General features: G+C 43.0%; 10 protein-coding genes across 10 annotated transcripts; all 10 read right to left on the reverse strand.

Annotated features, from left to right (window-relative positions):
• Nucleotides 1–507: 507 nt before the first annotated feature.
• Nucleotides 508–1,773, reverse strand: LSM04_008261 (Calcineurin-like phosphoesterase domain; the record flags this gene model as incomplete). The annotated part of the gene is made up of 1 exon (XM_067336019.1): nucleotides 508–1,773. The coding sequence occupies one exon, from the start codon at nucleotides 1,771–1,773 to the stop codon at nucleotides 508–510; it is 1,266 nt and encodes a 421-aa protein (XP_067192741.1).
• A 518-nt stretch (nucleotides 1,774–2,291) lies between these two features.
• LSM04_005746 (DNA recombination and repair protein Rad51-like) lies at nucleotides 2,292–3,788 on the reverse strand (the record flags this gene model as incomplete). Its single annotated transcript, XM_067336020.1, has 2 exons — nucleotides 2,292–3,229; nucleotides 3,275–3,788. 2 exons carry the CDS (start codon nucleotides 3,786–3,788, stop codon nucleotides 2,292–2,294), a joined length of 1,452 nt encoding a protein of 483 aa, XP_067192589.1.
• Nucleotides 3,789–5,424: 1,636 nt separating this feature from the next.
• LSM04_006059 (uncharacterized protein) lies at nucleotides 5,425–7,389 on the reverse strand (the record flags this gene model as incomplete). Its single annotated transcript, XM_067336022.1, has 1 exon — nucleotides 5,425–7,389. One exon carries the CDS (start codon nucleotides 7,387–7,389, stop codon nucleotides 5,425–5,427), a length of 1,965 nt encoding a protein of 654 aa, XP_067192607.1.
• Nucleotides 7,390–9,165: 1,776 nt separating this feature from the next.
• LSM04_005515 (uncharacterized protein) lies at nucleotides 9,166–10,158 on the reverse strand (the record flags this gene model as incomplete). Its single annotated transcript, XM_067336023.1, has 1 exon — nucleotides 9,166–10,158. The coding sequence occupies one exon, from the start codon at nucleotides 10,156–10,158 to the stop codon at nucleotides 9,166–9,168; it is 993 nt and encodes a 330-aa protein (XP_067192577.1).
• A 698-nt stretch (nucleotides 10,159–10,856) lies between these two features.
• On the reverse strand, nucleotides 10,857–11,603 carry LSM04_001509 (uncharacterized protein; the record flags this gene model as incomplete). The annotated part of the gene is made up of 1 exon (XM_067336024.1): nucleotides 10,857–11,603. The coding sequence occupies one exon, from the start codon at nucleotides 11,601–11,603 to the stop codon at nucleotides 10,857–10,859; it is 747 nt and encodes a 248-aa protein (XP_067192368.1).
• A 2,481-nt stretch (nucleotides 11,604–14,084) lies between these two features.
• LSM04_005882 (uncharacterized protein) lies at nucleotides 14,085–15,188 on the reverse strand (the record flags this gene model as incomplete). Its single annotated transcript, XM_067336025.1, has 1 exon — nucleotides 14,085–15,188. The coding sequence occupies one exon, from the start codon at nucleotides 15,186–15,188 to the stop codon at nucleotides 14,085–14,087; it is 1,104 nt and encodes a 367-aa protein (XP_067192597.1).
• Nucleotides 15,189–16,605: 1,417 nt separating this feature from the next.
• On the reverse strand, nucleotides 16,606–19,587 carry LSM04_006522 (uncharacterized protein; the record flags this gene model as incomplete). The annotated part of the gene is made up of 1 exon (XM_067336026.1): nucleotides 16,606–19,587. The coding sequence occupies one exon, from the start codon at nucleotides 19,585–19,587 to the stop codon at nucleotides 16,606–16,608; it is 2,982 nt and encodes a 993-aa protein (XP_067192639.1).
• Nucleotides 19,588–20,514: 927 nt separating this feature from the next.
• On the reverse strand, nucleotides 20,515–20,931 carry LSM04_000880 (Actin-depolymerizing factor homology domain; the record flags this gene model as incomplete). The annotated part of the gene is made up of 1 exon (XM_067336027.1): nucleotides 20,515–20,931. The coding sequence occupies one exon, from the start codon at nucleotides 20,929–20,931 to the stop codon at nucleotides 20,515–20,517; it is 417 nt and encodes a 138-aa protein (XP_067192332.1).
• A 453-nt stretch (nucleotides 20,932–21,384) lies between these two features.
• On the reverse strand, nucleotides 21,385–22,845 carry LSM04_006093 (uncharacterized protein; the record flags this gene model as incomplete). The annotated part of the gene is made up of 1 exon (XM_067336028.1): nucleotides 21,385–22,845. One exon carries the CDS (start codon nucleotides 22,843–22,845, stop codon nucleotides 21,385–21,387), a length of 1,461 nt encoding a protein of 486 aa, XP_067192611.1.
• A 356-nt stretch (nucleotides 22,846–23,201) lies between these two features.
• On the reverse strand, nucleotides 23,202–26,834 carry LSM04_006638 (uncharacterized protein; the record flags this gene model as incomplete). The annotated part of the gene is made up of 1 exon (XM_067336029.1): nucleotides 23,202–26,834. One exon carries the CDS (start codon nucleotides 26,832–26,834, stop codon nucleotides 23,202–23,204), a length of 3,633 nt encoding a protein of 1,210 aa, XP_067192644.1.
• Between the last annotated feature and the right edge of the window lie 98 nt (nucleotides 26,835–26,932).

A 26,932-nucleotide genomic window follows, 5' to 3' on the forward strand; every position in this document is an offset into this window, starting at 1 on the left:
AGGAAAAAAGGCATGTTTCGCCTTTTTTTTATTTACCCCAGGTGTTTCAACACCTAAAGGGGGAAGAAAAAAAAAATCTAGAGTGTCTGAAAGCAATTGATGGAGCAAGAACTTACGAATAGCAATCGCAAAAAAAAAAATGCAGAAAACCCAAAATACTGCGGCTGATAAACTAGAGAAAAAAGACACTGAGACTCAAGAAACCATGAAAATAATCATGAAGAATACTAAATATATATATTTGTAAGGCCGACTGAAATGTGTCTGCCTACTCCTCTCTGTTGTTTTTTTTTTTTCCTTTTCTAATTCTCTTTTTGCATATTATTTTTCTAATTACTTTGTCTGCCATTGATGCGCATATGCGTGTATATATGGATGTAAATAACAAGTATAGAATCCAAAGATCCGAAGCGGAAATTTAACGAGAGGTTGTATACCACGCCCACTCCCACCCACCCCCCCAAAAAAAAATGCAATGCCTAATAAAAATGTAGTAACGTTTACACATCATTTTTCTTTTAGATTAACACGAAAAACTCTTACGAGTGACTTCCATGTCTTTAATACGAAAAGTGACCCCACAATTGCAAACAGGAGGAATAAGAACACGTAGTCCACCAACCCGGTATGGGGTGCTTCTACACTCACATCCATTAATGGCGATGGTGCATCCACAGCAGCTGGTGGTTTTTGCAAGACTGCTTCATGACTTTCCCTTTCCTGTTCCTGCGGTGTGTGTAGTCTGCGGGGTGGGCGTATCTTCTGTGTGTGGGGGTCCCCCACGGCGGGCCGCACACCGCGGCCGTACGGGTACTGCGGGGCGGCCGTTCGCTGCGGCGGCGGAAACTCGACAAACGCGGCATGACCGCCGCCGCTCCACGCGTAGCGACTGAGGCCAACGTCCGCGGCGATGAGGCGGCCGCCGCAGAGAAGTGCGATGCCGCCGCCGGCTTGAATGGTGTGGCCGACGGTCATGGCGTGCACGGGGGGACGCCCGGCCGCCCGCTCCGCCGCCGAGAGGAGCCGCAGGGACTCCGTGAGAAGGCCGCAGTCGCCCTTCCGGGCGTCGTACACCAACTGCCGGCTCCACACGGGGCTGTCGGCGGCCCGGAAGGGGTGGCAGGCGTGCGGGCCCGCATTAATACCATTGTTATTCTGTTGGTCCTGGCAGTTAAATCCATCGTGGAAGGCGGCGTTAATGCCGTCGACGCCCTTGGCGGCGTAGAGGGGGGTGATGCCGCCATGGGCAAAGACAATACCCCCACGCACCAATACGACTTTATGCTGTAGAATGTACGATCCATAGTCACCGGTGGGGCTAAAGGCAGCCGCGTATTGGGCCTTTCCACCAAACACCGTCATCATATCCTTATGCACATATGTATAGTCCCCAAGAAGGTTCATGAGTTCATGATTACCAACGAGAAAAATAAATTCCCCACCCGCCTCGGCAGCTTGTATTTCTAATGACTCAAATAGATCATAAATCTCATGACTGTGACGTCCTCTATCGGCGATATCACCCAATTGTACAACAGTGGCATTGCCAGCAATCCAGCGATCGTCGGCGTCGATAATATTCGCCGCCTGCAGCAACAAACGGCAGTTGTGCACATCACCATGCAAATCTGCAAAGGCAACGAGTCTCGAGTGAGACTTTCCATTCCTCTCTGCTACAACGGGTTGTAACATCACAAGATAAAGCACAGCCACACAGACAAGCAACAACTGCATCAGCAAGGGTGTCTGGCGTATCCATTTTCGAGAAGTCATGAAGAAACCAAAATAATAATAATAATAATAATAATAATAATAATAATAAACAATAACTACAATACCATACTGGTAACAATAAGAAAGAACGAAAAATGATCAAAAAAAAGCCAAAACTATAAATTCTCAGTGAAACGAAATAAAGTGGATGTTTTGCATTGTTCAATTAAGACGTTGGTTTTGTTTCGTTTGTTAGTTTCAAAAGCAAAGAAAAACAATAAGAATTCAAAAAAAAAAAGAAACGGAATTCATGAGGGTTAGGAAATGAAGAGATGCAGTAAATAAAAGAGAAAAGAATCTGAACGGACCCACACAAGATTCGAGTGAGTGAGTGAGAAGGTGAAAAAAAAAAGTGAGAGAGAGAGAGACACACACATACACAAAAAAAGGTAATATACACAGTGCCTCCATATATGAATAACACATTTCCGACGACCCCTCATTCTCTTCACATCTCTTTTTTCCCCCCTCTCATTGCCATACTGTCCCTTCTACGTCATTTTCACTTCCCATTCCTCTTAGGAATCACATCTAATACCATCTGTTGTAATCGTGTACACACCACACACAGGCGGGTGTGCAGGGCCTGAGAGTACTGTGAGTCGCCGCTCTGCTGCCATCACCGCAGATGAAGTATGTGTCCCATCTACGGCAATCCCAAGAGCAGTAGCAGTAGTATTAGTAGTTGCAGAACGGCGGAGTTGCACTCGCACGTGCGGAGCCAACGACCAGGCGAGGCCTAACGCCGGCACCACCGCTGCAGATGAAGTGTATGTTGTAGTAAGAGAAGCGGCAGTGGATGAAGACAATTGGGCACGAACTTGATTGGTAACCACAACTGCCGCTCCATGTTGGACGGCGAATGTCTTTAGAAGAGATCCCACCGCCAGTACCTCCCCAGAGGAAGAAGGAACAACACCAATGTCAACTCCATCACTAGTAGTATTATTACTAGTAGTAATATTACTAGTCGGAGTAACAGCAGCTCCTGCTATAGAGTCCACAACAATTACCCCACGACCACCTAAAGTGTGAAACGCATTTGATAATGTTCCATCATGAAGCATTTGCATCAAATCCTTTAGACCGGTAATGCGACGAATATGCATTCCAGCCATAACAGACCGCACAGTTATTGCCTCATCCAGGAGCAGCTTAAAACGTGCAACAGTTGATGAGGGAAGATGAGAAACTGTATTAGTTGCCCTTTCTTTTTCCATCTCCAATGCACCCGCTGCCAATGAACTGAGACGAGCTGCTGGAAAGTCTTCAGAAACAATATATAGTGCGGCAACACCTCTTTTGAACTCACTGCCGCAGTCTTTATGTAATATATTGAAATTACACTCTTCACACTGTTGTCGCGCGACACAGTGGAGTAGACATTGCAAGACGAGTTGTGTCTTCCCACTTCCCGCCTCACCATAAACTTCTGTAAGAAGTCCAGCACGAAAACCTCCGTTAATGGTATTACTGTTTGTATCCCCTTCACATTCATTACCACCACTACCACTACCACTAACACCAACACCAGCTAGTAGTACATCCAGGGAAGGACAACCTGTTGTAAAAAAACGAGGATCACTGTGAAGAGAACTCGTCGACATAGACCCTTCAGAATCAGTAACAGGTAAAAGCATATCTGCCACACTTTTTGATGCGAAAGAGATATCATTTCCTCTCTCTACCCTTACTGGTGTTGATAAAATATTCTGTGAGATATGATGTCTACTGATAGCCAGTAGAACTTTTTCAATAAGTCTCTGTACATCTGCAGGATACCAGAATGCCTGTTGGCGATGCTCTTGTGTGAGAGTTGTTAACAAGCGTCTTCGCACAAACGCGGTATCACTTACTAATAAAAGCAACAACTCCGACTCTGTGGTGATTCTCCATTGCTGGCAGCAGCGCAGAAGTGTGGTGATGATAGCCTCCTCCGTTGTATCATCCTGCAGAGAAGGAAGAAGAGACCTGAGAGTGGCACTCAGCGATGTACGTGAATCTATATACGTCATTAGTATCTGTTTTTCTATGTTCCCTTCTTTTTTTTTAAGTAACAATAACAACAATAATAATAACAATAATAATTAGACAAAGAAAGAGTGAAAAGAGAAATGTAAAAAGGTGTACTTATAATAATACACAAACAGAGATCCAAAAATAGAATCAGAGCAATAGGTACAAAAAACAGCCATTGTCTTTGTCTTTTTTTCGCTTTTTTTTTGCTCTTCACATCACAGTTCTGAGCCCACAATAGGTAACAAAAAAAAAGAACACAGACACAAATAATAATAATAATAATAATAATAATAATAATAATAATAATAATAATAATAGTAGTAGTAGTAGTAGTAGTAGTAGTAGTAAAGAAAATATAAAGGTCAGTAACAGACAGCGGAGTCAGAAAAAGATTAGCGTTTAGGAGCATCAACAACATCAACACGTAATTGACATCGTGGGGAAAAAAAAGCAAACATTCTCTCATAAGCTTGTAGTTACGATGCTTGTTCTCTTTCTTTTTTTTCCCACTTCAAGTGTTTCACATCTCATTTTATTTTCTCAACACTTTAACCTTGATTGCTCTTTTTTTCACCAATTCTCTTATTCTTGCCGCTCTCTTGTTTTTCCTTTTTCGCCTTTTCGCCCTTGTTACACTCCTTCTAACTCATTAAGGGAAAAAAACAAACATTTTGCTTTACTCTTTCTCACTTTCACTTTCACTTTCACTCTCACACTTCACCTTCCACTTGTTCTTTTTCTTCTTTTTCCAATTTCTTCCTCTTCCCCCATATTATTTTTTTCTCACTGTGTGTGTCACACACTCTCACGTCACAGTAGAGAAAAAGAAAAATGATGACACAGTCAATCATTAAAAGAAAGAAAGACGAAGAAGAGATTTCTCGAAATTACATCATTAGAATAACAACAATAAATGAGAAAACAACAACACAAAAATAAAGCAGACCATACACATTCGCAAAGAAACATGTATGCAAGATCATATACAGTAAGCAAGACAAAAAAAGAAAAAAAAACAGTTAGATAGAAAAAACAAAGAACAGAGAAACGACATTAGAATAAAAAAAAAGATATAAACGTACTTCGCACTATAAAGAAAGATTCAATCCTTCACCGCAAGTGATTTCCCTTTTACCTCCAACTATGTTGCTATTCCTACTTGCGTTTTGTTTTTGTTTTGTTTTCTTGTCTCTTCCCTAAAGGGTGAAAAGGAAGTGACATTTCTTTGACCCACCCAAGAGAAGGAGAACAAAGAAAAACAACAATATGGGGTGGTATTAAAACCGAAAAAAGGGTTTCCTATACATTTAGCAGTATGCCGTCTCCCTTCTTTTTTTCTTCATCCATTGCGCGAATGCATCTTCTTCTCACGAGACAGACCATTGGTTCTGGATATATATATATATATATATATATATATATATATATTCTCTTCCCACCCCCTCTCCAGGTCCCGAACATTTTCTTTGTTGTTTTGCTTTTTCTTATTTTGCTTTTTCGTTTTTTTTTTTTGTTTCTTACTCTAGAGAAGCTGAATAAGTCAGAGCTGTGTATCAAAAGCACTGCGTGCGCAGGAAATTTTTCCATTTCTTTCCCATAAATATTTCACAGCCTGACCATCCGCGGAGTCTTCTACGATGCACCTGAATCATCATTGCCCTTATCTACTTTACGAAACTTACTATTCTTGTCTGGAGACAATATGTGCAACGGCATCTCCTTTTGCTGAACTGCATCTGCAACGGCATTTTTCCCTCCTTTAACCTCTCGTCCTGCTGGCGTTGAAGACGATCCGCGTTCTCCCACTTCATTCTCCTTTGATGAGATGTTTGTGGTGGTCAATGGCCGCTGCTGTCGAAGCAGCTTCATCTGATCCCGCAGTTCATGCAGGGCGGCGGTGAGTTCATCCATCTCGGCAATGCGATTGCGCAGTTCCGCCTCGTAGGCCGCCTCCCGCATCCTTTTATCCGCCAGTACGCAATCCTTCTCCGCCCGCAGTGTTTCATTCACCGCGAGGGCCTCCTGAAGGGCGGCGGCGAGATCGGCGGTGATGTCCGCCTCAGCAGTAACCCCAACCAATCCACCATTGATGTTATTACTACTGGTGTTGTTGTTATTATTAGTGTTCGCCTTGTCATTGGAATTGCTGTTCATATTGCTGTTCACATTACCGTCGGTTGGGGCCGCTGTTGACGCATTCACCGCCACACGATAACGGCCCAACTCTTCTAATAGTTCCTCCCGTGAGAGAGTCGCATCCGCCCGCTGTTGGGCCCGCAGTGCACTCTTCGCATTTTCGTGTGCCCGCAATTTGCGTGCGAGGCTACCAACGTCTTTTAGCAATTGCACTTCCAGTTGACTCTGTTTACGGCCCCGCTCCCGTTCTACGCCGAGTTCACGTTCCACTCGCTCTAACTCCGCCATACTTCGCCGCAGTCGCGTCTGCAAGTCTTGTGTGAGGGTGCGAATGTGGGGCTTTGTTGACTGCGACACAGCATCCACACCACTGGTCTCACCCGTGCTGTGAGCCCGCGCCTTGGCAAGCTCCTTCTCTAAAAATTTATTTTGCCGTTGACTCTCAAAGAAAAGTTTGCGCCACTCTGTGCGCTCTACATTGTTACTGTAAGGACTATTATTCTTCTCACAACAGTGAGGACACACACCTCCTTCCACCTGTGCTAATGGCGATCCCTGAACTTCCCCCTCACGCTTCTGCGAGTCTACATCTACTCCTGAACCTCTGCCAGTTGTCGTTCCCGACACTGCTGTTCCTCCTGCTATTGCTATTCCTGCAGCAGCGGCTCTTGTTGCTGTCGTTGTTGCCGTCGTTGTTGTTGTTGTTTTTGTTGTTGTTCGCCTTGCTCGTAAAGGAATGCGATCGGAGGCGTCTGTTTTAACCTGCAGTTCAGGTGATGACTCTACTTTTACCTTTGCATCATGCTCTACGGAGGGGCGGCAAGTCTCACCATTTTGATCAGCAGAAGTAGTGGGCAAACTATGCACAGACACACGTGTGGTATCTGCCGCCGTCGTTCGAGGTGTACTGACGAGTGATTCGTTGAGTTCCTTCTCACGTTTTGTTTTTGCATCCAGATCACGCTGCAGGTTCGCAGCTTTTCTACTGACTCGTGCCAACTCACTTTTTGCATCTGTTAACTTGCGTAGTGCATCAGCCTTTTCGCGAAGAAGTGACTCAATGTGATCATCCGAGGCCTGCAACTGTACATGCAGCATTTCCATTTCCTCATCCTTTTCACGAAGCCGCAACTCCAAATGGCGTACTTCCGCTAATGCATCACTAAGCAATCGTTCTTGTTCAAGCAACTCGTGCAGTGCATCATTGCAGCGTTGTGTGCTGGACAACACGGTGCGTTTGAGTCCATCGTGGTCGAGTTGTGCTAATTCTATTTCCATACGCATCATCTCATCCACAAGCGGTGGACTCGCATCACCCTCGAAGACAGATGGGAGACTACGGATGTACTCCCGTACTGCAGATTCCCGGCGGGAGCCGAAGACACTATCGGTATCATTGCTCCTAGGGGTACCACGTTTTTCTTTCTGTGATGTGGGTTGGTCGGAGTGACGGGATGCCATTGATTTGGATAGCTTTTTTTTTCTTTTGTATATTATATATATATAATTCTTTATTGATCGCCTGATTGATTACTCGGTTTCGTTGAGTGCGTGTCGCTCTCTACGCGTTGAGGATTCTTTCCTGTTTTCTTCTCCTTTGCACTGTAGAAGCAGTGGGATTGGGGTGGTGAGACGCCGGTGATATAAACCAATGCAGAGAGAAAACTCTCTTTCTCTCCCTTCTCCTCCGCCCCAGTGGGAGTACTGTACCTGCGGCTTACTGCTATATAATATAATATAAAGAGAAAAAGAAACAATAAAAGAGAGGAAAGCAAAGCAAAGATTGAGAAATACGATGAAGACATTACAAAGAAAAAACAAGAGGAGCACCAGTATCTGCCACAAGATCATATAGGGGAAAAAAAGAAAGATTAACAAAAACGAATCGAGGAAAAAGAAAAGCAATTTAAAAAAAAAAAAGAGCACACACAAAAAAAAAACTTGGAAAAAGAATCAGTACAAATCACTAAAAAAAAAGACGGTGGAAACAGAAAAGAAAACCATTGGGTCCCTTACACAAGAAAGTTAGGCAAACCAACAGCAGTAGAAGGGTAGGCGGCACAGAACATTGACTCTCACGAAAATAAAACCACCATCGCCAACTGAAAAGAGTTGTAGACACTGTCACTTCTCTTTTTTTTTTCCTGTTCTTCACTCGAACATAAAGACATATAGAGAGATAGATTCACAACATATACTTTATTCACTTTCCCTCACTCATACACACACAAAAAAAAAACTTAGGAAAAGAAAGGGGAATACACACTCTCAAACTCAAAGGTATGACAAGTACAACAAAAGGAAATACGGTGAAACAGGATGATAAAATAATAAGCAAAGGTAACGGGGGAGCAATTGGACCAGTGGTTTTTTAAAAAACAAACTTTGAAGAATAAAAAAAAAACTCTTTTTCTCTGCTAGGTAATAACAAAGACATACGCACAACTGCAAGCAACAATGTATACGCAAGCTTCTATTTTCTGCTTCTGCCTGACTATATATATATATATATATATATAGACGTATGTGTGTGTGTGTATGTGTGTATAGAGGGAGAGATGACACGTACAAAAAGGAAAAAATGAAACACCTCTGATAAACACCATGTTAAGGAGCTCCACTAGCTTCTCCCAACGTCGTTTTAAGCTACGACTACTGAAAATATCATCAACAACCATAACAAAGACTCACGTAAAAAAAGAAAAAAAATAGGAGCAAGATAAGGAGGGTGGAATTGAAAACTAAACAAGGTGCGATATGTCTGTAAAACTCTTTACGTACGCACTATTCTCTCTAGTAAACATTCACCCAAATTTCTTCGTGAACCACATTACTTTTCCTCTTGTTACGCGTGCAGCAAACTCTTCTCGTACAAGAAATTATTTTGAAAAAAAATGCAACGATGGTGCATTACTTGGTTTATCGTTGTCATTACCTATTTCCTTTGCCTTTTTTTCTCACCTTTTCTTCTCCTGTACACTAGTTGTTACCGTGACTTTCCCACTAATTCTTCCACTTGCCCATTATATCCAAGAATATGTAGTAAACGTCCTTAAAGAAATACTTTCCTCCCTTAAATACCATTTTATTTCTTCCTTTTTTTTTACTATTTCCCTTACATATCTTGACGTCGTTTTTCAGTTCAGAAAGAAAAGTGAATGCTTCTTTATCATGACACTATCAGTATCCTCTTCTCTTTTCTTTTCATCATCATCTCTATTTGTCTCCTTTTTTCTTCTATATTCTTCCCTCTACAGTATTAAGAAGATGTGAAATTGTCTCAGCTTCGCTGTTGGGCCTCCAAGAAGATTCCGCTGTATTTATATATCGCTCTTTCTCTCCACTGGTACCTTCCTCACCATCCCACCAACAGATACTACTACTTATGCTGGTGGTGCTTGCATTTCCTACAAATGGCTCCTCTACGTGGAAGTGGATCTCGCTGCCGTTGGTGTCTGATGATGTTAGATCACATAGTATGAACTCCGAGTCCCCGTCATTATCTGCAATGATGAGCCAATCGCCCTCCTCCTCTGCGATGGCGAGGACCCTTCGGCAGCCCCGGTTGCCTCCCTCCTGCATACGGATGTGGTTCTGCTCCCACTCCACACACGGCCCGCTGCTGCGAAGGAGGTACGGCAGATACCCGCCCCCGATGGAGCCGACGAGGGAGCCAAGTGCCGTTCCCACGCCCGGGAGCAGCAGCCCGCCAATGACGGCCCCGCAGCTGCCGGCGACGATGGAGGCCCCACCGGCGGCCACGACAGTCGCGGCATCGTGGCAGAACTGCCGAGTGGCGAGTGGAGCGGCGGTGGGGCGGGCGGCGACGCGGGCGGCGAGGGCGGCGGTGTAGACGGTCAGTTGGACGGCGGCGGTGGCGATGGCGGGGGCGGCGGTGCCGTAAAGTCCGACGGCCGCCACTTGACGTCCGAGCGGCTGGCGGGCAATCCACGCGGCGGCCCCCCCGCCCCCCGCCGCCCGCTCGATCCGCACCGACAGGCACCGCGGGGAGTGAACGGCCAGGCGGGCCGCCAGGAAGAGAAGCGCCTCCACCTGCGCCCGGCCGCACAGCGCGACGTGGCCGGCAATCGCATCGCCCAGCAGCAGCGGTGAGAGAACACCCGTCAGACGCATCGAGGCAAGAGACTGCGCCGTCACACGTGCCCCACGCACAAGAATAAACATCACCATACCACCACCACGAGGCATAATAAACAAGCGCGTACTCATAATTATTATTATTATTATTATTATTATTATTATTATATATATTATACAAGGGGGTGTACCCTACACACACACAGATGTACAGAGAGGTTGGAGAGGTTTACAGGGGGCACCGTATATTATTTCAACACCCCTCGCGCTTCTTCTTCTCCTCCCACCCCTACTTCTCTTCTTCCTTCTGCTACTACAGGGGGATCAGAGTGTTTTTTTTTTTCCTTTTTCTTCGCTGCTAGTGCGACTAAGAGGGAAATGAGAGAATGGGGATTATGCTAAAAAAGAGAAAGGAAAAGGAAAAGAAGACAGATCCCCACTTCAAACCCCACCTTGCCTTCTAATCACAAGAAGAAGGTAAAAGTGAGAAACACAAATACGCACACAAACAAAGAAAAACACAGAAACAGAGAGTGGGGAGAAAGGTAGTGTAAAGAAAAAGCAAAAATCACCCTTTTTTTTTATTATTATTCTGACTGTGTATATATGCTTGTCGTCTAAACAACTTGCCCCATAAATCCACGTGCATATATGTATGTATGTACCAATATGACACACATATAATCTATTCAATTCATACCAATATAGACACACAACGATAACAATCATAATGATGATGATCATAAAAATCTCATTAAAACTGCCGCCAATTCACTCAATTTGGTTTGTATAATGGCTCTACTTCTATGGTTTTGTTTTTGTTTTTGGCTCTAATTCTTCCTTGTATTGTGTAAAATATAATTAATATCACTCGCTACATGAACGTGTCGCTTATTGGCTTGACAGAAATTTCGAGTTTTTGACTTCCTCGGTTGAGGGCAGTAAAACTCACCCTGCATGATTCGTGTCATGACTGGTTCCCCACGTAGTAGCTGTTGTCTGTAGGGATTCTGTAATACCCAACGTCCTTTATAACGTGCCACTAACATATCTGCTGCGGAAGTTGTCGGTACATTCTTCGCGAGATCTCCCTGTGCTTCTGTAAGCTGCGTGAAATGACCCACTACACGTCGACGTGGAATAGATAATTCATAGCGAATAATTGCCTCTTCACGAGCTATAGCGGCCTTTCGTTCCTTCTGCTTCAATGGTGCATTAACACCACTAATACTGTTATGAGGACCCAATCCCTGCAGTTTCTCCTTCGCCCCCTCGTTCAGTTTCCACGCATGGCGGGCAATCATTCGCTTCATGGAGTAACACGAGGAGGAGGGATCACCGTAGTCAATCTTACGACTGCCTGGGCCAATCACGCCGCTGTTGCCGTGCGTGGCTGCACCGCCGCTCACTTCATAGGCGAGTTGCCACTGATTGCTCAAGTGCATCTCCGGCGGTAAAGTGCCGTCGTAGAGGCGGGCGTTGGGCGTCACCCACGGCGATCGCGATGACGATTGTCCTTTTCTGAAGAGCCGCTCCACAGCAGCCGCATTACGCTCCTTGCACGTGGCACCCGTCATGGGAATTACGTATATATATATATATATATATATATATATATATATATATATATATATATATATAGGAAGAAAGAAATAAAGAAAAAAGGGGCGAATACCTAGTTAGACAATAGTTGAAGGACGCTGGAGTCTACAATGTAAAGAAAGATAGGACTCTTACTCTTCCTTCTTGTCCTTTTTTGTTCTTGTATTTTATGTCCCTGTTTGTTTCCTCTGCTTCCTCACGTGCGAGCCAAATCAAAACTACCACAACAACAGCAAGTGTAAAAACGCACTACCGATGTGCCCTAATATCCAAACTAATAAAGCGCATATAAAAAAAAGGAAGAACAAAAGAAACAAAGAGCAAATACAATAAATTAATTATCATTATAAAGTCTTAAAAACATATTGATCTTCTCACATTATACATGTGAAGTGTTTAAAGTACAAACCAATATCATTGGCGCAGTAGCCTATGGAAAATGCCTTTTTTGGCACTAAAGAATTGGAAGAAACAACGCAGCGCCATTGTGTCGATCCATGGCAATAATCTCATCAAAAAAATTCTATTCTTTTTCTCATTTTTTTTCTTCGGATGGGGAGGATTGTTTTTGCTTTCTTTCTTTATTCAATTCTCTATTTGAATTGTTTTGCTTTCATTTATCGTTCTTATTTTGTCTCTCCTGTGTATTACTTACACCCCTCTCCTTCTGTTTAAAAAAAAAGGCATATTCATTTTCTCTCTTTTTCTTTTTTTTCCTTCACCACATACACATATTCATTCGCTCACGATTTAACTCTTTTTTTTGCCCTCAGATCCCGTTAGATAACCTCAAACTGAAATGAAAACCCAATAACAAAAATTGTGGTAAACGGCTGTACTGCCAAGAGCAGCTTATATATATGTATATATAAAGAAACGATAAGCAAAAGAGAAAAGCAGATACACACACACACACGATACCAGACTCTCACTTATGGTAAACGGTCAAATAAGACAATGCAGAACAACAAAAACAAGAAGGAGAAAAAGCAAACAAAACAGTAACGAAAAAAGAAACAAAACACCAGAAAGAAATAGAAAGAGAAAGAAAGAAAAAAAAAACACTGGAGGAGTGAAACTAAAAAGAAAGAAACAAAAAGAAAAGGGGGAAAAAAAAGGGACGGAACAAATTCAGTTATGCGCCTTCTCCAAGGAGCGACAAATCACTAGCAATATCTCTCTTACTCGCCAATATATCATTTCTTTCCCACCACACTTTATTTGTAACTTTCCTCTATGACCCTCACCACTAACCGCACACAAAGCCCTCCTACTGTATTTCCACTTAAGAAAAAACAGTTCACACTCAGTATACACGCAGATAGGGAGAGACACACACACACATACATACACTGTATACAACCATGCGAAAAAAAAAGAAAAAGAAAAACAAATAAAATAGATCAAGTAGTAAGGAGAAGGAAGGGTAAAAATATCCAAAAAAAAATAAATAAATATCCTTTCGATTCCTAATTGCGTCACAGCCACCAAGTTTAATTAGTACATATCACATAAAATTACTACTACACCTCTTCTTCTCCCTCTTCTTGCTTTTTCATATTGTTCACTCTTCTTCTAGCGCAATACAGTCTTCATTTCTCCCACCCAATCCCATCCTCTCCACACAAGAAAAAAAAAGAAACTACACGGCACCACGGCGTTAAACAAGCGCTGAAAAATAATAATGAAAACAACAACAACAACAACAACAACAACAACAAAAACAAAAAAAAAACAAAAAAGTAAAAAGAGTGAGCAAAGGCGTGGAACAAATATAAAAAAATGGAAGAGAGGAAATAAGAAACAAATATGTCTAACTAAAAGCAAACTAAGAAAAAAAAAGTCTCAACTTTCTTACAATTGAATGGAATGAAAACCCGTGTATCTGTCTGTTTCTTCTATAGTGCATCTGTCATCGTCGTGCAACACAATCACTTTTACTTGTTTTTTTTTATTTTTCCTTAATCTCCAAAAGAAATCAATATTCTTTTTTACTTTCTGTCATTTCACTTTTCTTCTTTTCTTCTTCCTCTTCTTTTGATTTTTATTTGTTCCTACTGCAGCTGATGATGATTCCCTCCGAATACCTCCAGTGATTCCCAATCAAAAATAAAAAATTAAAACTCTTTTTGTATCTCCTAACACCCACTTTCCTCCCATTACCAAAACCTCCTAGTAAAATTCCCTCTATCCCCTTTCCCGATACACTAAGAAGCAATAACCCATGAATATTTTTTTTCGTTTCTTCTCATTTTTTATTTCCTCATTTTTTCCTTCATTCCTCTAGTTCGAAGATAGAAGATGAACACTGAAAATACACTACTACTACCATTACCACTACTACTACTAGTAATACTACTACTCTTTTCTTTTTAATCTTTAGCTCTACATTCCTTTGTTTTTCCATTTTCTTTCCTTGACCTCCTTCACATAATATTTTCCTTTTTCCATCTCATTCAACCAATTGGATTTGACGGGACCCTGTCCATCGTTGATGATCGCATCTGAGCATTCAGTACCTGTGGCATATCCCACAAATCATTCTTCCTGACATACGGTTTAGCATTATACGTCTGTGGAGCTTTTTGCCAGTTGAAGTATGGATTCGGTAGCCGCATACCTGCCCGACAGAATGGAAGATTCTCATGCGTGGCATTCTCCCAAATCGTATCCTGCAGCGTACCACTGGTGAGACGAAAGTAGCGAAACTGTGCGACGCTAGCATTTCGATTCGTATCTGGATCCACACGGTGGGCGAGTACGGGGGCGAGGGATCCCCAGCTCGCCTGCCGGTCAATTTCCCGATTTGCCTGAAAACTGTAAAAGAGTCTGTTGCCGGAGAGAATGCACTTCCTCGCGTACTCGTACTGCAGTCCGGCGAGAAGCGTGGTGGCGAGCCAGAAGGACGTCTTCTTCCAGCGGCCCATGAAGATGGCGTACCCCAGCGGCGGGAAGACACTGGCGGCGGCCCGCGGCAGCAGACACGACTGCCCCTCGTCCCACGCCCGCTTCCAGCCGTTCGGCGAGGGATCGCGGATGCGGAAGGGCCACGGGCCGTGCGTGTAGAGCCACTCGTAGGAATAGAAATAACCGCCAATCCCGACAAGGCCGGCGAGGTTCACCCGCAGTACGCCCATCGCCAGGACTATGGCCCACGCAAACTTTGTGCGTGGATTGCCCACAGGTCCGTAGGAATTGGCCGCACGGGCTAGAAACCAGTTCACGTACCAAACGTTTAGTCCACCCATCCACCATTTCACACACTCAAAGGTGTGTAGTGAGTCGGTATACGGTACCTCCTCTTTGGTTCCTATCAAGCCATTCATGGAAAGAAAACCAAGGGCGAGTTTCTGTACACCTAACTTACGTACTTGGTGCGTCTCATCGAGCGGATTATAAGGCGCAGAAACATCTACAATAGGTCTTTCCTTTTCGCTATGTGCCGGGTCAATATAGGAATACCAAAACGTCATCTTGTGGGGTTCTTTTTTGTCATCTTCCTTCGGCAAGTTGTGACCCTCTGCTTTTAGAATGGCACTCTGAAACGTTCGACTAAACATGGGGTCAGTAATGACAATCAAAGTGCGCTACTAAAATATAACTATAAATAAATATATATATATATATATATATATATATATATATATATATATATAGATGAAAAAGAATAGTTTCTGATAACGGTGCTAATAAATATAGTGGTAGTGGTAGTGGTAGTGGTATGCTGTTTTTTCTTTTTTTGTGGCGGGGGTTGAAATCTGCTAACTTACCTTAGAACACTCAGTTTCTTTTCCCCTGCTTTTTTTCCTTTTTCTTCGTTTTGTTCCTTCTTATTGGTTTCCAACTACACCAACTTACTTTAGTCACCCCACCTCCCGGGTATTCTTTTCCCCTTGCTAAGAAAAAATAAGCAAATATACCAAAAGCAAATAAAACAAAAACCACCCAAAGTACCCCCTTTTTTTCCTAATATAAACTAGGCAACTAAAACGGTTAGATGGGCAGGTAGGGAAGGAGGGGGTGTTGGCGGCAGTGGCGCTCGCTATACGCAACGCCCTGCAACCTCTTCAATGATGAGTCCTCTCTAAAACCTTCGCGAGATTTTTTTTCCTTGCTTTTCTTCTTTTTATCCGCGGTTCCCAATATAGCTATTTGTGATGTTATTGGTGCGAATGTTAAAGTAAGAGCGAAGAAGAAAGAGGAAAAGAAATACAAAAAAAAAAGGAAGGACACATAGAATCATCACATTTATTCGTTATTTTAAAAAAAACAATAGAAGCATCTTTCTTTTTAGTTTAATAAGAGTCAAACATTATCATAAGAAGAAAAAAAAGACACATCACAAGTGAGTAGGGACCTAAATGTGCAAAAAAAAAAAAAGAATTGCATATGCGAAGACATACAAGTCAAGAAAGGAAAAAGGAAGAGATAGTAGTAGTATTTCAGCCTTTTTCTTTTTCCTTTGACCCACAAATACACACTTGCAGGGACATACACAAATACATATTAGATACCCATAAACTCATTCAAATGAGTTGCTCTTCAACCCTGTAAAGATAGCGACAACCCCATGACAAAAATAACAGGGGCAAAATAATTTAAAATCATTTTTTTCTCTCATTTTCTTGTATTAAACTGACTATGCTTTGCCGTAAATGAGAAACGCATTGCAGAATAAATAAAGAGTTGAAAGGAGTAGAGCAACAGAGAAGCATATATATATATATATATATATATGCATGAATAGGTAGGGAAAAAAGGAGGAAAAAAAGTACACAAATACAGGAAGGTCAGAAACGTACAGGTATTACCCGCCTAAAACGGTGATAAAAACACAAAAAGGAAAAATCACAAGAAAAATAATGAGAAATAACCCCACAGAGACCACTTCCAAGCATAGCAAAGAAAGAGAGGGAAAAAAGCCATATACAAAAAGACACATTAAATACAGGAAAAAGACGGATTTCAATTCATTAGCTAACAAATAAAATATTTTTCATTTTTGTACAGACCGAGAGCAAAGAGGAGGGCTGTGAGTCCTGTGGCATTTCTGCGCACAACGACTTTAACCTCATCACTGCTATACTCGTTACCATTAGACCCTGTGGTGGGAATATTGGCGTTCTTATCACTATTGCTCTCATTTCCAGAAAAAAATTCTGCAGAGCGGAGAAGCCATTCTCGATAACTTTCTTGCTGCGGTGCGAGCAATACCAGGAGGGCAAGATCCTCAAGAACGCCTTCCTGCTTACCAGAATCGAGCCTAAAAGATGAGCGAAGCAATATATCATTTGGATTTGATGTGAGTGCAATAATACGACTTACTTCCGCGATGGCGGCTTCGCTGTCACCCTGGTCCATTCTCATAGCTGCACGTATTTGGTACGGGTACGACATCCGCGGATCCCTACTGGTTGCCTCGTTGACATCAAGCAGTGGATCAATAATCCGACAGCGACTCCGCTCTGCAAACGCCTCTGCTGGTGTTGGACGGCATGTTTGAATAGCCGTGCTGAGAGTGGTGTACGCCGCGAGTTTGTCCCCCGCTATCATCTGCTGCCGTGCGAGAAGACTGTAGACGGCATAAGAATTAGGGTTGAGTTGCAGGGCAGTGCGCAGCAGCGAAACAGCACTGCGGGTGTTGCCTCTCTCTGCGTGATCGTGTGCAAGCAGCCGAAGTGCGGTGGCGCGGTGGGCGGCGGAGTGACTGATGGCGATAAAAGTCGAGAGGGCCGCGGAGCCCACGCCGGGAACCGCCTGCGCCATAAAGCCCAGTGTGTAGTACGCAAAGGCAGCCGTTGGGGACTGCAATGGCAATTGAGATGGATATTGAGATTGGGATTCCGGGTTGGACTGAAGAAAGCGGAGAAGTTCCTCCTCAACGGGATTGGTGAGAAGTGGGTGAAGCGCCGCCGAGGCCTGTTCAGCGTGAAGGCGAAAAGAAAGCGGCAACATGGAGACGGCAAGTTCAGCCTCACTCACCGCAGAGTCCGTCTGTCCACGATCGTACGATTTCCACGCCTGTACGAGAACACGTTCAAACGTCGTCGCACACTCTGCTGCTCGTTGTAGTAAATGGGGGGCGCCAATTTTTAAATCGTCACATATCATATATTGCTGCAAGTATAAGAGTACGGATGGCCCATGATGGTGTAACCATTTCTGTAAAAAGGCCGCTCGATGAAATATATCCTGCTGTACGGACATCTGCGAGTACTCAAACTCTAAACATGACGATAAACAGTTGAAATCACCATTGGGAGCCATTTCTGCCGCAAATAAAGATAATGAAGTTATTTTATTCTCATTATTATTATTATTATTATTATTATTATTATTATTATTATTATTATTATTAGTACCATGATCAAGTAAATGTGCCAAACACATATCATTATATGCAGCTCCCATTTCTCCTAGCTGATGATACAAACGAGCACGTAAACGTAATGTACGACATAGCTCAATATAAACCACAGTTCCTGTACCCCGTCCACTCATCGCACAACCTCCTTGACAAATAGTATTTATTACAGATGTGAGATGTTCTACAGCTGCAGGTACATCTCCAAGAGAAAGCGCATGTTGCGATAAAAGAAACATACATCTGAGAGAACGTATGAAAGAACCCACACGTCTCTCATATAGAGTCTTATAATACGCCTTCCAAGGAAATGGTTCATGACTCTGTTGAGCCGTTCGGTTCATGGTTGCCGCACAAACTAAAAGTTCTTCATGCTTTGAATCACTTTCATTCCCCATAAGGGCCTCAACCTCTACAGAGGTCCAACAGTGTAGAGCTTCAAGTAAAAGTGAGTCATTGGTATTGAAATTCAAAAAATGAGAATGTGATAATGGTATAGGATTACATCCTTCACAATGCCGCCGTGAAGGATTTCTGCACATCTCATCATTAGTGTTATCAGAGAGTTCCTCCACATCATGACGTTCATAGTGGTGTGGTAAATGTTGCGAAAGGATTGGTAGTGGTGAGTCATGTGAAGTCCATTCATTTGTTCTTCGAACATCATCACAGAACACATTACCCTCACAATTTTCAATACCCATTTGTAATTGACCTATATCATTCCTGACTACAAATGAATCTACCAAGTGTGAATCAACAGAACAGAAGTTTTCTGCAAGAAGCCCATCTTGTTCCTCTCTGTGCTCTTCACGCCTATCATTCTCTTGATATGGTTCTTGAAGAGATAATGTTTGTTTTTCTTTTTCTTTTTTCTCTTTTTTTCCTTCTTCTTCTTCCAACAGTAATACGACCTCTTGATGATCCCAGAAACGTTCCACGGTTGTACAGGCATCTGATGTTAAAAAAGGAGTACAGGATCTCGTATTTATCGATTTCCCCTCAAGCATCCAGACTTTTTCATTTAATAAAGAAACTCCTGAGGGTGATTCCGTCCTTCGCACACTCACTGTTTGTACACAGCTTTCACTTAAATTACTATTACTATTATTATTAGTACAGCTAGATTCGAGAGGAGACATCTCGGTACGACACAATTTCCAGAATAACTCCTCCAGTGACTCTGCAGCCTCGACAGTAATGTCAAAAAACACTACCGCCATATATTTCCATGTTTGTGGTCTTTGTGTTACGTGATATAGTGTGCGTGAAACAAGAGCCACCTGCGCCACATCACGAGGGAGGAGAAAAGGTGCAATAAGTGAGGGAAAGAGTTGATTCCACAATAAGCCTACTGATGGATGAGGAAATAGATTGGATACACATAACGTGTCGTGTAAACACTTACTCTCACACAAAGATGATGACTGCTCTGCCCATGTATTCAACACTCTTGTGTGGGTTTGTAAAACATCTTTAGTTCTATCCTGATCACATAGTGAAGATAAAGTGTTTGGAGTTCTTAAAGTATTAGTAATAGTAGTGGTAGTTGCTTCTTCTGCTGATGGTATAACGTCCTCAACTGCAAATCGCATTGCTGCTGCTGCTGCTAAGGAAGTTGTGGGGCGTCAACTTTGTGTTTCCCCTCTCAACTACCAGTGGTGAATTCCCCTCCACCTTAATTCGCTAACAAATAATAACAATACAATAGCGAGGAATAAAAGAAGAAAGAAAGAACAGCAATAAGTAGCAAAACTTCAAGTAAAATATAAGATGTATAAACTGAAGTACAATAAAAAAAAGATAAATTATTTTCACAGAGATGTACACCCCGTAAATGTATAAAGTGCACGTGAAAAAAAAAAGAAAACGATGGAATGGAAGATCTCACAGCAGTCTTGATAACAACGGGGGAACGCTTAAAAAAAAAAAGCGTGTCAAATGCAATTTATAAGAATACCACCCACGTTCATTGAGAAAGGTGTTCGGCAAAAATAAAGCATGATTCTACTCTTTTCCTCATCTTCCCATGGCATGCCTACTATGTGAGGCGTCCTCTATTTTTTCTTTCTTTTTTACCTCTTCCGCTATGAGTCATTCTCTCTCTCTCTTTTTTTTTTTTTTGACTCTTTTTTTCCTTGAATTTTCCTTGATTGTTAAATACCTATAATAATGTTTTCCTTTTTTTTCTTTCCTTTCCTGTATACTCCCGCAACAAAGAACATTCTATTATTGGGCCTTTTCTCTGTTCTCCTCAGCACACAAAGCAGATATTGTCCGGAGCAACATCTAGAAACAAATAAAAAAAAGATAAAACAAAACAAATAAAAGAACAAAAAAAGAAAGTGTGTGATGATTTCTCCCACATACACATATATATATATAACTTCACTTACTGAATCACTCTCACTACTAAGAGAAGTGTGTGTGTGTGTGTGTGTGTGTGCCCTTCTTTCTTCTTTTTTTTTTCCTGTGTAAATATTCACTTTCTTTTTCACTTTCTTTTCTTGCTCCTCCGCTATTTACCCCTTACGGTGTGCCTTCACCTTGCGCACGATATCCTCATACTCAAGTTCCGACAATTCGTTTGCCTGAATGGCCTGAAATCCCTCCGTCTGTGCGTTAAGTGCATCGCGGCTGCTGCTGTAGAGCATCTTTGTCCGCGGTGCACCGGTGTCGGGGTTCCAACTGATGAGAATCAATTTATCGCGTTTTCCCTCATTTGTGTCGTACTCAAAGTCAAAGGCAGCGTAACAGGGCGTTGTCTTGTCAATGGCGTTAAGGAAATCTTCAAATGTCGCTTCGCGGGAGCCAACTGTTTTTATGGCTATGGACTTCTGGTCAACAATGTGTAGAATGACGAAGCGGTTCTTCTTATGGCGCAGATCAGTGAGCGCGGTGACGCACTCGTCTGCCACAGAAACTCCGGACATGGCCATCTTTTACTCTTCCTTATTATTATTTACTGTGTAATAAAAAAGCAAGTTGTATTTGTAATGTAAGAGCACCTCTTTTTTCTGTTTCTTTTTCTTTTTCGCTTTCTTTCAGTGTTAAACCCTCACGTGCTAAAGTAGATTTAATAGTTTTCTTTTTTCTTTTTTCGTTAATTTCTTTATTTATGGATTTTGGTTTTAATCCAGTGATTATTAACAGAAAGAATAAAGAGGGATACATAAGAAACAAGAAAAAAAAATAGCGATAATAAGAATATTATTGAAAAAGACAAAAAAAAGGGGGGAAACATATAAATATTGTTTCTTCTTAAGACGAAATGGGGCACGCAAAAAAAAAAAAAGGCGTCTTAAAACGCGACGTGAGCATAAGTGTACAAGGTGCATTAGTATAACTAAGAGTTATTTCACCACTGTAAGAGGAAAAAGAAAAAAACAGACCTACAAACCAAGAAGACCACGAAGGAAACTTGAGCTTGAGGCACATGGAAGAAAAAATACAGACTCTGCATCTCGAATTACAGAGTTTCGCTCCATTTGCTTTTCCACTACACCACCCTTCTTGTTGTCAGTCTTTTTCTCCTCCCTACTTGTTTCAATTGAATGTGACGTTTGTACGTTTGTGCTTCCCTTCTGCAAACCACATGCAGTACCTGTGTAGAGTACGCCGTTTGTTGCGAGGTAAAATACAGCCACAAGTCCAGCTGTACTTTGCAGTGGCGCTTTTGTTATCTCTGTTGTTGTTGTTGTTGTTGTTATTGTTGTTGAGGAGTCGGATGTCATTGTACGTTGTCGTTTCTGTGCCGTACTGTGAAGAAAAGAAGGATTTGTATTGAAGTGTCGTGTCTGTTTCACCTGTGGCTGCACCCACACACTCTTCTCTTCACTTCCGTCCGCATTTATTCCATTTGGATTTTTATTTTCATTCCCGTACTGTACAGCACGAGGCCGTGTGGATGTCTTCTCACTACTGCGGCCAAGCACCACCGCTGAAGAAGCACCAATGCCTAACGCCATAGTGTCCTCTTCTTCTCTTGCATCATTGTATTCCTTCTCTTTACCTTTACGGCCCTCTCCTCCACTCCTATCTTTTTCTTCTTCATTTTCTTCCTCCTCCTCTACTGCCGCATCCATCCGCACCGCACGCCAGAATGCCAATGCACTCTGCACAGTTTGTCCCTCCGCCGCCACTGCGGTGTAACGTGCACGCAACAACGATGCCGCCATTTCACGCCGGTGTAGAGCCGCCACATCCCGCACAATGATCTCCGCACAGAAAGCCTGCGCAAGCGATGGATCTATCATTGTACGAGGAGCAGGGGAGGGAAGAAAGCGAACGTGAATGTCGTACTGAGAAATCCTCTCGCATGTAATGCTCATCATCTTGTTATCCTTATAACCATTAGATGGAAGATGAGATGATGACTGTGGGTCTTTTTGCTTGCCATCAACAACTAAAGGAATTGCATGTGTTAAGACAGCATCCGCTATTCGCCGGGACATCAAGGAGAGATAATCCTGCGTCCGTTGAACCCAGATGCGGTATAGCGCAGAACCAGAGGAATAACCATGCTTCTGTTGAAGAGCCTCAAGCAGCGAAGGTACAACATTATCCTCGTTGGATGCTGTTTTCCCTTCTTTTTCTCCCATAATATCGGATGTCATAGCAGCTTCGTAAGAAGAAGAGGTTGTCGTTACTCCTACTGCTGCTGTTCTTAAACGTGATGCCTCTTCAAGGAAAATAGCAAAAGGATGTGGTTGAGGTGGGGGGTTTGTGAGAAGATTTACGTACATTCTCGCACGGCACAGACTCTGCGACGTGAGATCATCACTCAAATCCACGAGGAGTGGTAGTGCCCCAGAAAGCGAGGATGGACCAGTTAAATTTCCCTCTTCTTGCATCTACGCAATAAAATTAAGAGGTAAAGGGAACAAGGAAGGAAACTAAAAAACAAAGGAGGCACCCAAACGAAATAATAGAGAAAACAATCATAGCATAGCTAAGAAACACCCCCAAAGGGGGGAAAAAGCAATGACACAAACGTTCTATTGAGTAAAAATATATCCCCTTTCAGTCACCACCAAGGAACCATCAGATCGGTACTGTTTTTTTTCCCCTTTAATGAGCAAAATTCCAAAGGTCATACAACAGATTCTTTTTTTTAAAGGGGAAACGAAAAAAAAAGAAGCGTTTCAACCCCTCCCCCACCACTTTTTTTTCTTGTGAAGTTAAAACGAAAAAAAAAAACACTGAAAATCTATCTATCTGGGGTTCTCCCCTCACGTAGTGTCTCTAACATTTGTATCACTTCCTTAAGCGAGCATAGATAATCTACCCATTGACGACTACCACGACTTTGAGGAAGTTCATGCCAGAGAAGTGATTTCATCCGTCGTCGTAGTCGACGTTCCTGTTGCGACAACCACCTCTCTTCTCCTGGAGAAATATTTCGGAGAACGTTCCTTAGACCATGATCACTTTCATGCAGTTCGGCGTTCAAACGTTGTTGTGGTGGTAGGTGTTTAGGAGCACTGGGTTTCAATACCGTCTGATATGTACCCAATACAGGATTGCCTCTTTGAGGATTAGAGCGCCTGGATGAGTCCTCTCTCGGGGCTGGTGAAATATGTTCGCAGTGATGTGCTGGGAATTTGCCAATATGGTTCCGATGGCCAAAATCTTCTGAAGAGGATTGCGGCGTCGTGTAACGGGGCATATTTGTAGCAGATACTAATCGTCTTCCAGAACGAGTTCTAGAACGGTGAGGTGTCTGAGCAATTTCGTGCTCTGAGTCTTGAAGTCGCTGCGGGGTGGTTTTTAAAGGCCGCATACTTTCATCCACCAGCACGAGATTATACCGTGCCACACACACAGCACAGTACGGGTTGAGACGATTGGGTCCAAGTGGACTACGGGGACGTGTTGGAGACCAACGGCCACGCATAGGAGAAACCGCAGGTGAAGCAGCGTGACGAACGACATATATTGGAAGCCGTTTTCCTGCTGCATCGCAATATATCTCAGATAATGGATCTCGTACAAGGTGATATGACCCTCTGTGATATATATAACAATCCCCAGGAGCACCTCTAAAGATTTCGGATTTAGAACCACGATTACAGGCATCCCTGTTTTTCAATCTAGGCTGAGCTCTCTTTTCTCCTTCTCTTCCTTCCATCATTGGTGGTCGGGCACTTGCACCTCTCATGGATGATTTGACACCAAATGATCTTCCTCTCTCAGACTCCACACCACCCTGTCGTCGTGGTGATGGTGAAGATGAATTACGCTGGCGTCGTTGATTAATGAAAATCCTCTCATCCTGACTTAGAACATTATCCCCTTGATTACCAGAGGGGTCTTCCGCTCCATCATGGGAAAAAGGACTTCTGTCTAAGCTCTCCATCACTCTATTACTAGAGTGTAAGATACCTTCAATTGTTCCTGATGCCTGCGATTGCACCTTCTCGTTGTTTACATATGTTCTATTATGCAATTGATCTACTTCTTGGCTGGAATTAGCTACTGTAGAATTTCTCTGCGGAGCGGTCGCCGCCGACAGAGACTTTGTTACCACAGCCTCATTCTGGGAGACCAGGGAAGTTTGACGTTCTTGTTCTTGCTTTTGTTCTTGTTGTTCATGCTGTTGGTCTCTCTTTCTCTTTTCTCCTTCTTCTTCTTCTTTCTCTGTCTTCTCTCTCTTTCTCTCCTCCTCATTTGCCAACACCTCCGATTCATGCGGCACGGTATGGGGTATTGGAATCCCGAAAGAATCACTGTAGCGGTTACCCACATTTAAAGATGTCCATGAAGACGGTTGTGGTGGCATAGCAGATGAATGAAGTTGAGAGAGAACACATGACGTCTTTGGGAAGCTCGCAGAGTGCGGTACTTCATTGCCAAACAGCATTCCCACTCGGCTACGCAGTGATGGAGAGAGTGTCGCAAGGATATCTGCAACACTCTTCTCGTCTAGCAATGGGGATGTCTGCGAACCTCTTCTCCCTCCCCCTTTCTTTGGTGAACTTTTTTTGTGGGAACTAGGGTGGATATACCAACTCACATCTGTCGTAGACTCTTTATCCCTCACACTTTCTGTAGAGGAGCTTCCAGTTAGATGTGAAACCCCCCTCACATGCATTTCCATGAATGGCTTCTTCCGGAGTTTAATCGTAGTTGCTCTTCTACTTCGTTTTGGGAACTCTGAATTTTTCTCTTTTTCTTCAACAGGTTGAATTCCCAGGGTGGAATCAGAGTTAAGATTATATTTAGAAGCTCCAGATCTCTTGGATGGAATCTTCTGTTCCTTAGGTGTTACTTTCACCTGTTCTTTTATAGTGGCACCTCCACGTGGAAAACTGGAATTTTCCATTGCACGTACAAACATGAGATTAAACCAACGACGAAAACACAATAACAGCTTGTGTCGCTCTTTTTTGATGCGATATTTATTGAGCTTAGTTTCCATTTCCCGTTCCTTTTTTTGAAGAAGGTATTCGTTTACCGGAGTTTTATTGGGGAATACACTAGAACTGCTACTGATTCCATGGGGTTGTTTCTCTGAGTTGGCTTCATCAACATTCTGTCTGCTATTAGTTCCTTGATTCGGTAACTCGTGTTTTCTATGGTTAACCTCCCTCATTGGGTTTACTTTTTCCTTTACGGTAACAGGGACACTCTCACAAGTGCGGTGTCTAGTTTCTTCTTCATTTTCGAAGACACTCTGTTGGCTACCTTCACAGAATAATTCCTTTTGAACATGCGAAGGTGTTCCTTTTGTAGCATGTGGAACAGGTTGAAAAATTATCGGTGGTGAAACCATTGGCTGTTGCTCCTCAGTTGGCGTTTCTTCACTCAGAAATTGAGCATAGCGTCCACTTGATGATGATGACGAACCTTTTAAGGGTATAACCTTTTGAGAAAACATAGTCGGTGATGTCGTCAGATCATCAAATAATTTTTGTTTTGTAGGGGACACTGAGGAGTTGCCACGCGGACCTTTCTTTGTGGGTAAAGCTGCTTCCCCATGCTCAAGCAAGGCTCGCATTTCTTGATTTTTTTGATGTGCCCACGATTCCTCATGCTCTCTATATTGCTTCTCTTGCTCTTCAAGTGTTCCCACCTGAAGAACTGTCACACCACACAAGGAACAAACCTTACATTGGGCACCATGTAAGAGGTTTGGACCTTCCGGGACTTCTATTGTTTTTGTTACTGGTGCTGCTGTTGATACTATAGTTGATGCTCCTGTTATTTTTGGAATGGGCGATGGATACGGTGAGACTAAGCTAGATTTCACGAGAGGATCCGATATATTACTTGGAAAAGAGGGTGGATGTGGAGAGACCTGTGACGGTGTTGGTGATTCAAATGAGAGCATCCCATCATGGCAAATCTTCTCTCCCGGCTTCATGGCTGTTGGGGCACTGTGCAGGACGTTTCCCAGCGATTTTGTGGGTGGAAGTTCACTCATGGGACGAATGCGAGGCGGGGAGTGATGACAGGAGGCGTTAGCGGAGAGGGAATCACCACGTAAACTCAGCGGCGGAGAGTCAAACGGCGTGTGTAATAATGGTTCTTGTTGCTGTTGTTTTTCCTGCTTTTCCTGTTCTTGTTCTTCTTCTCCCTCTGCTTCTTCTGATTGCTCTACACGAGACACCATGTCCTGAATGCCCCAAGTGGAAGAGCTCTCTGCATCATCCGCATGTTCATAAATGCCCGTCGAAGGAGGACTGGGATCAACTACGCGTTGAATGGAAGAACTTTCACTGGATCGTGAGACCGAGCTACTGCTTCTACTCTTAGTAGTACTATTACTACTATTACTGCTGCTGCTTCTGATTTCCCGGGACAAATTAACACGAAATAGACCTCTAGAGTCAGGATCCATTCTCCTAATGGAAACCAAACCCAAGCACTAAAAACAAGCTGGGGTATATTAACAGCGCAAGTAAGTTTCTAGATCAGAGTCTATTTGGAAGGAAAACC

This window comes from Trypanosoma melophagium, assembly GCF_022059095.1.
Source record: "Trypanosoma melophagium isolate St. Kilda chromosome Unknown ctg2segment0, whole genome shotgun sequence".
Taxonomy (NCBI): domain Eukaryota; phylum Euglenozoa; class Kinetoplastea; order Trypanosomatida; family Trypanosomatidae; genus Trypanosoma; species Trypanosoma melophagium.